Here is an 11,841-nt window from a genome sequence, read left to right on the forward strand (position 1 = left end):
CACACATGCCCTTGCTTGTGTGAAAAAAAGCACTTCGCTCCGTGTGTGCGCTGCTGATAGGCTGACAGATTGCACCTCCCCACTGCAAATGCGGGAAAGAGAAAAAAAAATGGAGATCTTCATTGTTCCTGCAGAGATCCATCCCCTGCCCCTCCCCCCGCCCCGCTGTACACTCAAACTGCGTATTAACATTAATTTTCATCATTACTGAGAAAAAATCCAGTTATGATTTTGGTGCACGAACAGTTATCGAACATAACCTCGAACAGCCGAATTTTTCTCAAATTGTTCGTGTTCGCCGACCGGCTCGAACACCGCCCAAAACAGGTCGAATTTGAGATTGGCAAACAGTTCGAGTAGAACAACGCTCATCTCTAATCCTGATCATCGCACAATGTTGATTGTAGTCATGCCTTGACCTAAACACTCCACAATTTGTTGCTTCTCAGCAGCCGACACATCCTTTTTCTTTCCCATTTTGGCAGAAAATGTAGGCTGCTTAATAATGTGAGAGAGCCTTCTTAAGTAGTCTTGCCTTTCATTGGACACACCTGCCAAACTAATTAGCACAGGTGTCTGCAATTGCTTACAGTGATATAAAGAGCCCTGACACACATCACCATCAATGAGTTTAACTGACAAACAAACAAATTCTTCCCTTATCACTCCTAAACACTTTTTGCATAATAATTTGGAACGCAGTGTACATGTGCTTTTCCACAAAACACCAGCGGTTCACGTAGTGAATCTTACAGTTCTAACTTGCCAACCGTGGTCTGTATGGAGCTGTTCAATAAAGGGCCCAAAATTAAGATAACATAGATGGGAGAGGTCTCTATGAATAGGAATTCCTAAGTATTTGATACCCTGTGAGGGACAGGCAAAGGGAAAGTTGGACTGGATGGAATCCTATATGGATTTGGGGAGGGAGACATCGAGGGCCTCAGACTTCGCTGCATTGATTTTAAAATTTGACCATGTAACAAAGTGATCTATTTCAGCCATAAAAGCAGGGATGGATATATGTGATTGAGTGATATATATTAGGACATCATCAGCAAATAGAGAGCACTTGTACTCGGTGCCTCCCACCTCAATCCACCTAATATTGGGGTTATGGCGAATTGATGAGAGCAGGTGCTCTGTCACTAGGATGTATAAGAGAGGGGACAGAGGACATCCCTGCCTTGTCCCATTGGTGATTGTGAAAGGTGATGAAAATGTTCTGACGCACCCCCTGGGCCTTGGGACACCCGGAGCCGGACCCTTTTTGGTGGATGCTGGTGGTTGTAGTCTTCGTGGCGGCGACCCGGTTCCGTGGCTCAGGGCGGTCAAACCAGTGGCGGAACTATTTATGTGGTTTTGATGTTTAAATGTCCGACTACGCCACCCGTGGATTGCGGTCAGAGTGAACCGCTGCTACAGGGCAGACCGCTGAGGCTGGTGTTGTGGGTGCAGCAGAGCGTAGCATAACTCCCCACAGGAGGAGTATAGCCTCAGGGCAGTGTATGCGGAGGATGGGGGTGATGGTGCAGGGCAGCAGCAGTAACGACACGGAGTCAGTGATGCAGTCCAGGGCCTTTACTCACAGTTCTTATTATCCAGACCACGTCTGCAGGTAACGGCTGCCCTCGTCGTACTGTGCTCACCAGGTGAGGGGCTCAGACAGCTCCCAGATAACTTTGGAGCACTTCACAGGACCCCCTTTGTGTGTCCTATGTCTGGCCTTTCTTACCAACACTTCTGTCCGGCTGCCTCGGGCCTCTTCTTGGTAAACTTGGCGCCAATTTCCCTGACCCTATGTGGTGCCTTCCTAGCGGGTGTAGCGAGGGGCTGCGCCACATAAAATGTCAGAGCCTCCGGTTTCTAGCTGAGGGTCGTTTCCTGCCTCCACTAGTTCGGGGACCGGTCTCCCCCTTTGGCCTGACCCCTCCACGCAGGTGGATTCTGGCGTGCGGTGGCGACTCGCCCGTCCGCACCCCTGGGATCCCTTCATTCCTCGTTCCTGGAGCCTTCTCCGCTCCTCTTCCTTCCTTCTCCCTCTTCCAGGCCTGGGCCTCTGTTACTAGGCCCGCCTCCGGAGCAGAGCTCATGCAGAGCCCCTGCTCCCTGCCACTTCTGCTCAGACTTCTCTGCACTGAACTAAGATGGTGCCCACCTTTTATACTCCCTTCTCAATGCACCCAGGAACTGCTTCCTCCCTGCTCCTGCACTACAGGGTTCCCCTTCCTCAGTGTTCCCTCCCTCCACTCCAGCCAGGGACAGGGACTGTCGTGCCCATCTCAGGGGCATATTGGTCGCCCTGCCCCACGGCAATGTGGTGTAATGCATGCAGGTGTCGGGTCCTGATCCACACTCCATCCTTACCTGAGAGTGAGATATCACACCTCTGGGTGAGGTGCAATACTTCTGTAGCAACCGAGCCCTCAGGGTGCTACAGTTCCATTTATCTTCAGCCTAGGTGACGTATTGCGATACAGGGCCGTGATTTTGGCTATAAAAGGGTCCCCTAGACCCCTACCCCAAGCTTTTTAAGAGAATCATATATGGCGTGCCAGGAGACTCTATGGAATGCTTTCTCAGCATCCAACGAGAGTATCTAATTACAAATTTTTAACTGCATCTAGCCCAGGAAATACTTTGTGCCTAGTAGCAGTGTCTGCTAGTCAGCGGATTATCCCGGCCGTTAAGCAAGCTACACCACCTGTAGTTTAGACACTTAATTTTTTCAAAGGAAATGATTCGGGACCATGGGATACTTAGTGAAGAGCATCAGGAGGCACCCCAAGGCATAGGGGCTGGGACTGACAGTAGGATGCCTTGTGGTGGACAGCCGAGCTCGATCCTTATAAAAGCTTTTTAACTGCAGCAGCTTTAGTGGACGCTACTGGAGCTGGAATTACGCGGCTGCTGGCATGAGACTTGCCCTCCAATAGATCCTTGTAAATGGATTTAAAGTGTATTCATTCAAATTAGAGAGACAATTTAAATTAAAAAGCTTAGAGCTGCCTCCACCACAGGGGGGCTCGCTCGACCCACCAGCGGACAGGCACCAGTATTGGGAGAGGGGGGCTGGCCGTCAGGGTTCACCGCGGCTCTGGCACAAACCCGGCGACACGGAGGTGGCACGGGCAGGAGCGGACTGAACGTGTCGGCTTCTCACTTTTTGGATTTTAGAAGGGCATGACATGCCTATATCTGTGTCTCCCCCTCCTTTTACTCCTCCACCTCTTTTATTTTCGCATGACTATATGTACTTGTCACTTTTCCATGTGTTAGTTATGTCTTCTGAGCAGTTTGTCAGCTTTTGGACACCTTTGAAGGTGTTTTCTATGTGTTTCTATGTGTTTTTGTTTGCCTGCCATTGGTTTTAACGGTGTTCGAAGGTGTTCGACGAACAGTTCGACGAACAGTTCGGCGAACACACGGGTGTTCGACGAACCGAACCGAACTCGAACACTACGGGGGTGGCTCAACACTAATCTTTACCCCTTCAGGGATCCTAAAGTGGCCGACAATCTCTGTCCCCATGATTCTAGCCCAAAACATTACTCCACCTCCTCTTTGTTGGCGCCTTAGCCGTGTTTGAATGGGGTGTCCATCAACCAGCCATCCTCCACTCCATCAATCTGGACCATCGAGCGTTGCACAGCACTCATCGGTGAACAAAACAGTTCGATGGTCTAGATGGATGGAGTGGGCATAAAAGGGGACAAACTTATGGTGTGGCTGCCATGCTCCCCTGACCTTAACCCCATTGAGAACCTCTGGAGCATCATCAAAAGGAGTATCTATGATGGCGGGAGGCAGTTCACATCTAAGCAACAGCTCTGGGAGGGTATTCTCTCCTCATGCAAAACAATTGTAGCAGAAACCACCCAAAACCTGACAAATTCAATGGACGAGAGAGTTCAGAAGCTCCTTTCGAACAAGGGGTCCTATGTGCAAATGTAACATCACCTAGAATAAAGTTTTGAGTTGAAAACTGTTTGATTTCAGTTTGTAATATCCTGCTAATGCTTATAATTTCAAAAATGACCATTTTTTTGTTCTTTATTAAAATGAAAAGGTTGAAAACTCTGCTTTGCATAATAATTTGGAACATGCATTTTGAGTGCAGTTTGAGTGTTTTATTTTTTTAAAAACATACTGTTATCATAGGCAGTTTATACAAAAAACATTCAATTGTACACTAATAGTTATTTGACTGGAAAATTACAATGACTGCAATTCATATAGGTAATTTGGGAAAATCTGAGAAAATATTATTTGCATAATAATTTGGAACACTGTGTATATATATTTATATACAATTTTTCACCTACCTGATAATTTACCTCCTGCTCACATGCTATCGCTCTGTTGCTCTATTTGTTTCGGGAATTATGCACTTGCTCTGTGGTGATGACATGTAGTACTACACATGTGCACATGACTGATACAGCCAATCAATGGCCTCAGTAGACTCATGCCTACAGTATATGTAGACATCACTACTTATTGGCTGAATCATCATGTGCACACGTGCAGTATACAGCCTCATCACTGCAGGGGAAGTTCATAAGACCTTAAAGAAGTTGTCCGATACTTTTTTAATTTGCCCAATGTATTCAGCATGTGGGCATAAGCATATTTGTAAATACCTTCTGTTGCTGATAAAACATGTGAGCAGCGCTATCGGTAGCCGCTCACAGGCATCACGTGCCCCCCTCTAATGTCACTATATGTGAGGCGTGACTCAGCGCTGGGGTCCCCGCGGTGACTGCTGGGTTGTGGGCTGGGCTATTCCCCGCGTCACACCCAGCATCAACTGCGCACTTTCCCAATGAATGGGGAGAGGGAGAGAGCGCGGTGAACGCTGGGTGTGATGCAGGGAAATAACCCTGCCCACAACCCAGCAGCCACCGGTGGAACGCGGAAGAGGGACCCTCGGCTGCAGCCTGGACTTGTCGTGATGTCAGTGGATGTCAGCGCCTGCTGCAGCCAGGGGTTAAGTGATGCCTGTGAGCGGCCATTGATAGCGCCGCTCACAGGCATTATCTGTAACACAAGGTATTTACAGAGATACTTATGCTGAATACATTGGGCAACTTAAAAAAAGTACCAGACAACCCCTTTAACAGGAGAAATGATGAATTAACCAAATTTTCCAGCATTTTGGTAGGAATAATCGCACTGCAGGTAGAGCTGATTTATCCTTATTAATATTGATGTAATCGGAGCAGAGGATCGGATATAGATGTGAATGGAATCTGCATTGATATTTAATGAGAAATAAAGAATTAGGAAAATAAACTTACCAATTGTAGTCCAGAGTTGCATTATATGTGGTCAGATTATCATCATCAGTGTCCATTCTGAGGATTTGCCTACAAGAAAAATAAATAATAATAATACAACAGACTGTTATTTATTCATCATGTCATTTTAATAAAGGACCACTCAAGCGGTTTTAGTTTTTGTCATTGTTTTTTCTGTTAGCCATCAATATTGTGTGTAGAAAGTGTATTACAAAAATTACCAGTCATTGTCTTTTGCTGCTTTCATCATTCCTTACCTCATTCTGAGTCTCATAGACTAACACTTAAAAAATTACCTCCGGTCCACACAGAAGATGCTGAGTGAACAGGCAGGTCAGAAATACGGACACATAATGGAGTAGACTGGAAAAGTGCTGTAAATGGCAGAAGATGACAACTGGTAAGTATTGCAATACACGTTTTGAACACATTACTGATGGCTAAAAGAGGGAACAATAAATAAAACCTCAGAGTGGTCTTTAATCACATTTGTATCCACCTTACATAACGGGGAAATTTATAGTTCTATAAAGCCGCTGGAGTAAGATTAGCTGCACCCTCATCTTGGTTCTTGGTAACTGACAGTTTAAAAAACATTACAGTAAAAGATAATGCCTTACCAACACCAAGTCAGATTGCTAATGCACTGCAGGATTCAGCAAGCCTCTATGATAAAGGTGGGGGCAGCACATGTGCAGAATACTGATGCAGACAGCCACTCACTAACCTACCAATTCATGGAGGGGGTGGCAGTGTAGTATTATACATGCACACCAATACAATTTGCTTAGGACGCCAGTCACACAGATATGTGTGATGCACAGTGTCTGGCTTGCAGCCTATTGATGACGCCCATACTATTAGATCAGGCGGGTTGCCCAGCACTATATACGTGCACCCCCACAGGACAGACGCCCCAATTCACCCAGCCAACAGTAAAGAGGCCTGGTCGCTGTCTATTTGCATGGTAAATTACATAGCCACAGTAAATTGGGAGTTTGCAGCCAGTACTTGGGTGGATGGAAATAAAAATTTACAATAGAGATATTTTATCATTAGACCCCTTTAAGAAGTTATGCAAATATAAAATCACTTGGAAATAGATATGTAGTAAATTATTGCCCCCCAATTTACTTTGGCTATGTAATTTACCATGCAAATAGTCAGTGTGTCTGAAACTCTTAACACATCAGGATGACAATCAGTGTCAGATATTAAAAGTAAAACACCCCTGTAGTTTGTGTGCTAAATAGACATAATTTTTAAAAAAAAATTCTTATTCCTATCAGGCTTTGAACTCCAGAACACTGTAGCTTGAAAGGCTGATGCCTTCCCATTGCACTATCCAGTCAAGTGATAAAAGCTGGCAGCTTTTCTTGTCTTATGACATCAACCATGAAAATACTCAGGGTGACTAAAAGTCATTGTGATGCTGTTTCTGATGTTTGAAGAAAGTCACACATCAGACTCACACATCAAAATCAAACATCATTTCAATTTGGCTTGCTTGCAGTCTGTGCATAAGTCCCAATGAGTTTTACACAAGTTTGCACTGAAAATCATAAAACCAAATAGAATTATTATCTTTCAACAACTGAGTTTATAGGTTAGTGCACTGGCTTTGGGACATAGAATTTTGGGTTCAAGTCCCATCAGCGAACAGTTACTTTTTTTTTATTATTATTATAGTTGTAAAAGTCACTCGTCAAAGTCACTCGTCAAAGTCACTCGTCGGAATCACTCGTTGGAATCATTTGTCAGAATCACTCATCAAAATCACTCGTCAGAATCACTCGTCAGAATCACTTGTCAAAATCACTTGTCAGAATCACTCATCAAAATCACTTGTCAAAATCATTTGTCAGAATCACTCATCAAAATCACTTATCAAAATCACTTGTCAGAATCACTCATCAAAATCACTCATCAAAATCAGTTCTCAGACAGGGTAGTTAGCCTCAAACTGACATCATTCTGATGTTTGATTTTGATATCTGATCATGTCCTAAAATGGACACTGTAGTAATGTGACCAGTGGTATGTGTTTTATGCATTTAACGTGTATGTGTATAATCCATGTACAATCTAATGTGTTGTGATAATGTATAGAATAGCAGGGAAAATGTGAAAACCCAATGACAGTGTATAAAGATGAGTGTTTTAAAGATAAAAGGGAACATGGATCATTAGTAATAGATTGCAAAGAGATAAGAAACAGTTAATGTTAAGTACAAACCCACAGATGGGAGAGGCATATTATAAATAAAAGGAGAGGTGCTTCCTGAGGATGTGTGGTTAGTAGTGGAAGGTTGGAGCAAGTTCTTCGAGGAGTTCAAGTGAAGTGGGCTGCTAGGACCAACAATGACATACCACTGAGGGCAGTTGGTTGCCATACAACTCTTCCATGCGTATCCAATCCTTGGACCTGGAACCTAGAGATTGGCGTAGGGGCCATAGGGCATGTTGCACAAGCAGGCATGCAGGGGAAGATGTACATGGATCCTCAAAGGCGGAGGATGATAGAATCTGGGTGCACTGCCATTGGTAAAGAGGGATGCCTTGAGGTAGTGCAGGCACCAGGAGAAGGGATGCTCTATCAGGAATGAGTGCTAGTGTTGAAGTTATGTCCGGTACCTAAGGGAAAGACTGTAACCTTTTGTGCCCTTTCCCACATGCTCCACTATTATGACTGTGAATTGTTTTGTAAAAGTTTGACTGTTGAAAAGCACTTGGTGTCCCCTGGATTGTGTGCAGCAGATCCAGGAGATCCACAATTGAGTGTGATTCCCCCCCACACCTAACAGCACACTGGGACTGGGACACAATTTTCTTGTAGGGTGCCAGAACGTGCATGAGCCACAGCAGCTTGCCCATGACTACATCGCTCGGGCACCTTACAAATGCGCAGTTTGGGGTTCTGGGAGGAGTTGGATGGTGCCAACAGTTTCCCAGTAAGAAAGAAAATCTCATAAGGAGCAAATTACTGTTATAATATATTGCTGCTCTATAAAAAATAGAAACCTAATAAAAAAGTGTGAACTGGTTCCAGGTGCTGTAACCATAAAATATATAAAGAAATAACTCTGCAGAACTCCATATAGACCAAGATACGTCTTAACAATGAAAATATTAAATCTAAACATTTACAAGAAACGGAGGTGTTTAGTGCATAAATTGTCCAATTCATGTGTGCCCATCAACTGCGGCAAGGTAACCTCCCTCTGATGGGTAACTGCTCTACCCTACATTCCACTTTTGGGCTACAAGCTTACAACTAAATGGACAAACATGTCTTCTTCTGGGCTAATAGCTCAAAAGTGGCATGTAGGATAGAGCAGTTACCAAACAGAGGGAGGTTACCTTGCCGCGGTTGATGGGCGCACATGAATAGGCCAATTTATGCTCTAAAAACCTTTGTTTACACAATTTATCAACCACACCACATGATATGTTTAATATAGGTCTTTTCAGGGTACCTCCTATCTGACACAGGACACAATAGCAGTAGGGGCCTTTAGGGACAGCTACCTTTGAGTGGGGGCAAAATATCGCATTATATTAGGTTGTCAACCTCCGCAGTTTGGAAGGGAATTGAAGTGGGATGAATTAGATCACAAACACCCTTCCTCTTATTGACCCCTTTTGTTGTTTTTTAAATTATCCCTGCAATTGTACTATTGGCATCTTTATGTTGTATGTGTATACCTAATTTTAGTGCAACTTAAAATAAAATATGTTTTATGGGTTTTTTGAATTTGTTGTTTATATAGAATTGGACCCTATATTTCTATACAATATCTTGGTTGGTTTTAAACAACTTCTTTGCTATTTTTATCCAAAACTAGCAGAAATAAAGTGATAATTTGCCTATTGAAGTGTATTTTTTCTTTTAATTAAAAAAATATGCACATTTTGTATTTGGAAAATAATAAATATCTTCTAACTGTGGAGAAAGATTCTTTACCAGAAAGAGGAATATAATTATGGGAAGCCATTGGGGCACATTTCACTTACTTCCAGATAATCCTGTGAATACAGTTAGGGGCGAGCAGAGATGACAATCACACCCAAGCCCCGGAGCACAAAAAGCCCTGTACCACGTAAGGATGCATCAGTATTGTGATTGGCACATGAGAGCTGGGTGAACGTGGTGCAGATTTTGTATTGGCACCCAAGGTGAAGTTGAGAAAAACTCCCAAAATTTGATCTAAGTAAATTGGTGTTTAGTATTGCACCTCTGCCCTGTTAACATTGATAACACTGTGCTACACTACCAGATACAGCCCAATCTAAATCTCGAAGGAAACAGACAAGTTTCAGGACAACCCTTTTCATTATGCATATTAGAAGAAGAGTGATCTCTTACCGGCTACTTTTGAAGCGAAGGTATTTTAGAACGTTCCCCTTTTCCTCCACGGCTAAAGTTGTCACAGTGTTACTGAGAATGATTGCAGTACAATATTGTTTGCTCGGTTATCAGTCTCTGATGGGAGTGTATCATATGGCCGCACATCCATATCTGAGTTAGTGTGACTTATTGTGTGATTAGATGATCAGATACTGAAACGGCTGAAGCCCTTAATGTGGAAAAATAGAAAATCAAGATTTAAAGTGAATGGACACAAAGTGAAATAAGAAGAAACAAGAACAAGGAATGCCACCACTCTATCGATAGTCAGTCTGTCCATGCCCTCTGTCAGCCTCCACCGATTGGTTACAGATGGACCTAACGTTATCTCAATAGCAGCAGAAGACAAAAGTCACCGGATTTAGAGAGAAAAACTGTGGAATCAGTTGTGCAAAGTATTTTAGAAACATTTTGGGAATTTAATATTGAAAAAGTATGGAGTATATTGTACTTTATGGCGATGACCTGCTCCTATTTGTTGACGCACACTCTTTGTAAGGGAGACGACTGCAGTTACACGTTGACTTTTTATAACTTCTCTTTTGTTTTACACAATTCTCCTCTTCCCAAAAAAAGACCAACTAAAAATCTCCAAGGACAAAGCCCACTATAAAAGTGACCAGGGGTGATAAGAATACTGAAGCTATAATCCCATTTCAATCATTGTGCCCTGTTTGGCAGGGGATTATATAGATCTACAGTGTACAGCTGTAACCAGACACTTTTGCAGCAAGCAGAAGGGAGGGGGCTGAGGGACAGTGAGTGACAAAACCCCCCACCAGCAGCTGTGTAGCTGCTACAGGGAGGTCCCCTGTAAACCCCAGCCATGCGGCATATCCTTTGTGTCAGGCAAGTATAATTGAATACCAAGTTATGGGAATACGATACATCCCAGTGATATACCAAATAGATTTTGGAATCTCTCGAACATGAAGAATGTCACCCTAGCTTCCATCACAATCTAGCGTGCAGGGATAGGGAGATACATGGCACAGCCTTTCAGAAACCTCTAGGGCCCCTGTGTTTGGTCTCGATGCATAGCAGGGCTCCGGCTGGATCCGATGACACCAGAACCAGCTCCCTATGACCGTCCATTAAGAAAGTATAGCCCATGTTAGTTTTTGTAGTTTTTAGATGAGAGAGACCAGGGCTGGAGATTTAGGTCAATCAAGGGGGCAGGAGGGGGAGTGACCCAGAGGGGTTAAGAGTTCCAGCAGCCCTAGCTCTGTGTCTTTTTTCCCTGGGAGGTAGTGACGACATGTTGTGTGGGAGAAGTACTGCAACAAAGGGGACCACCAGCCTCTCATGTGGCAGCCCCTCCCTCACAAGCCAGGCCTTTCATCTGACTAGTAACTGACTCTTAATATCTGCTTGTATCTTTTGTACCACTACTATTGAGTTTGCATCTCTGACCATTATGTATGTATAACCCTTATGTATATAGTGTATTGTCTAGTGTGCCCTTAAGGAGATTAAATATATAATTTATCCTTGGGGTGCTCTTTTATCTCGATCCACAAACTCTCATGTCCATTGTTCAGTCCAACGAACACGCTACCTGGTTTCTGGCCCAATATAATCCACCGATCCTAGTGGGAATGATATCTAATAGAAACTGGTGGCATCTCTTCCAAGCTGACAAGGTTCTGCTTCACTGGGGCTTGTGAAGGGGCCTCTCAGCCTTTCAGGGGTGTGAGTGAGTGGAGTGCCATGTCAGTGACTGAGTGGGCTACATCTTCTCACTCACGGTACCTTTCTGTACCTTTGTGGAAAGGGGATGTCTGTGTAGAACTGTATCAATCTGACCTTGCGCATCCCCGAGGGGGTGTGCAACGTCACATTGGTGCAAAGGGCAGATCCGTATCACGTGCTGACGTAATTGTGATATCAGGTGGGTGGCGAGGTGTGGATTCGTCACATGTGGTGGCAGCAGTGGGATTCTGCAGGATCTCTCTGGAGCCATTGTTCACAAGGGGCAATTGCAATAAGCCGCAGTATTGGTAAGTTGTATATGTGTGTCCTATTGTGCATCAATTATATCAGGTGCACAAAAAAATCAGTCCTCTGTAACACTCGCTGCTTGTGAGGAAGTCATAGATTCACTTAATTTACTTTTAGCGATATTAGTTGTTG

The 11,841-nt window shown here is 44.0% G+C and overlaps 1 protein-coding gene across 1 annotated transcript in view; it reads right to left on the reverse strand.

Moving 5' to 3' along the window:
- The window catches only part of LOC141173021 (N-formyl peptide receptor 2-like), a 43,673-nt gene extending 33,803 nt beyond the window's left edge, over positions 1 to 9,870 (reverse strand). The window contains exons 1-2 of the mRNA XM_073657648.1: positions 9,667 to 9,870; positions 5,301 to 5,369 (exon numbers count right to left, since the gene is read on the reverse strand). Coding sequence (XP_073513749.1) covers positions 5,301 to 5,356 — 56 coding nt within the window. The 5' untranslated portion in view covers positions 5,357 to 5,369; positions 9,667 to 9,870. The remainder of the gene's footprint in view (positions 1 to 5,300; positions 5,370 to 9,666) is intronic.
- Between the last annotated feature and the right edge of the window lie 1,971 nt (positions 9,871 to 11,841).

The sequence above is a fragment of the Phyllobates terribilis genome, unplaced genomic scaffold (genome assembly GCF_046119375.1).
Source record: "Phyllobates terribilis strain yellow unplaced genomic scaffold, ASM4611937v1 Scaffold_12__6_contigs__length_324123572, whole genome shotgun sequence".
NCBI lineage: Eukaryota > Metazoa > Chordata > Amphibia > Anura > Dendrobatidae > Phyllobates > Phyllobates terribilis.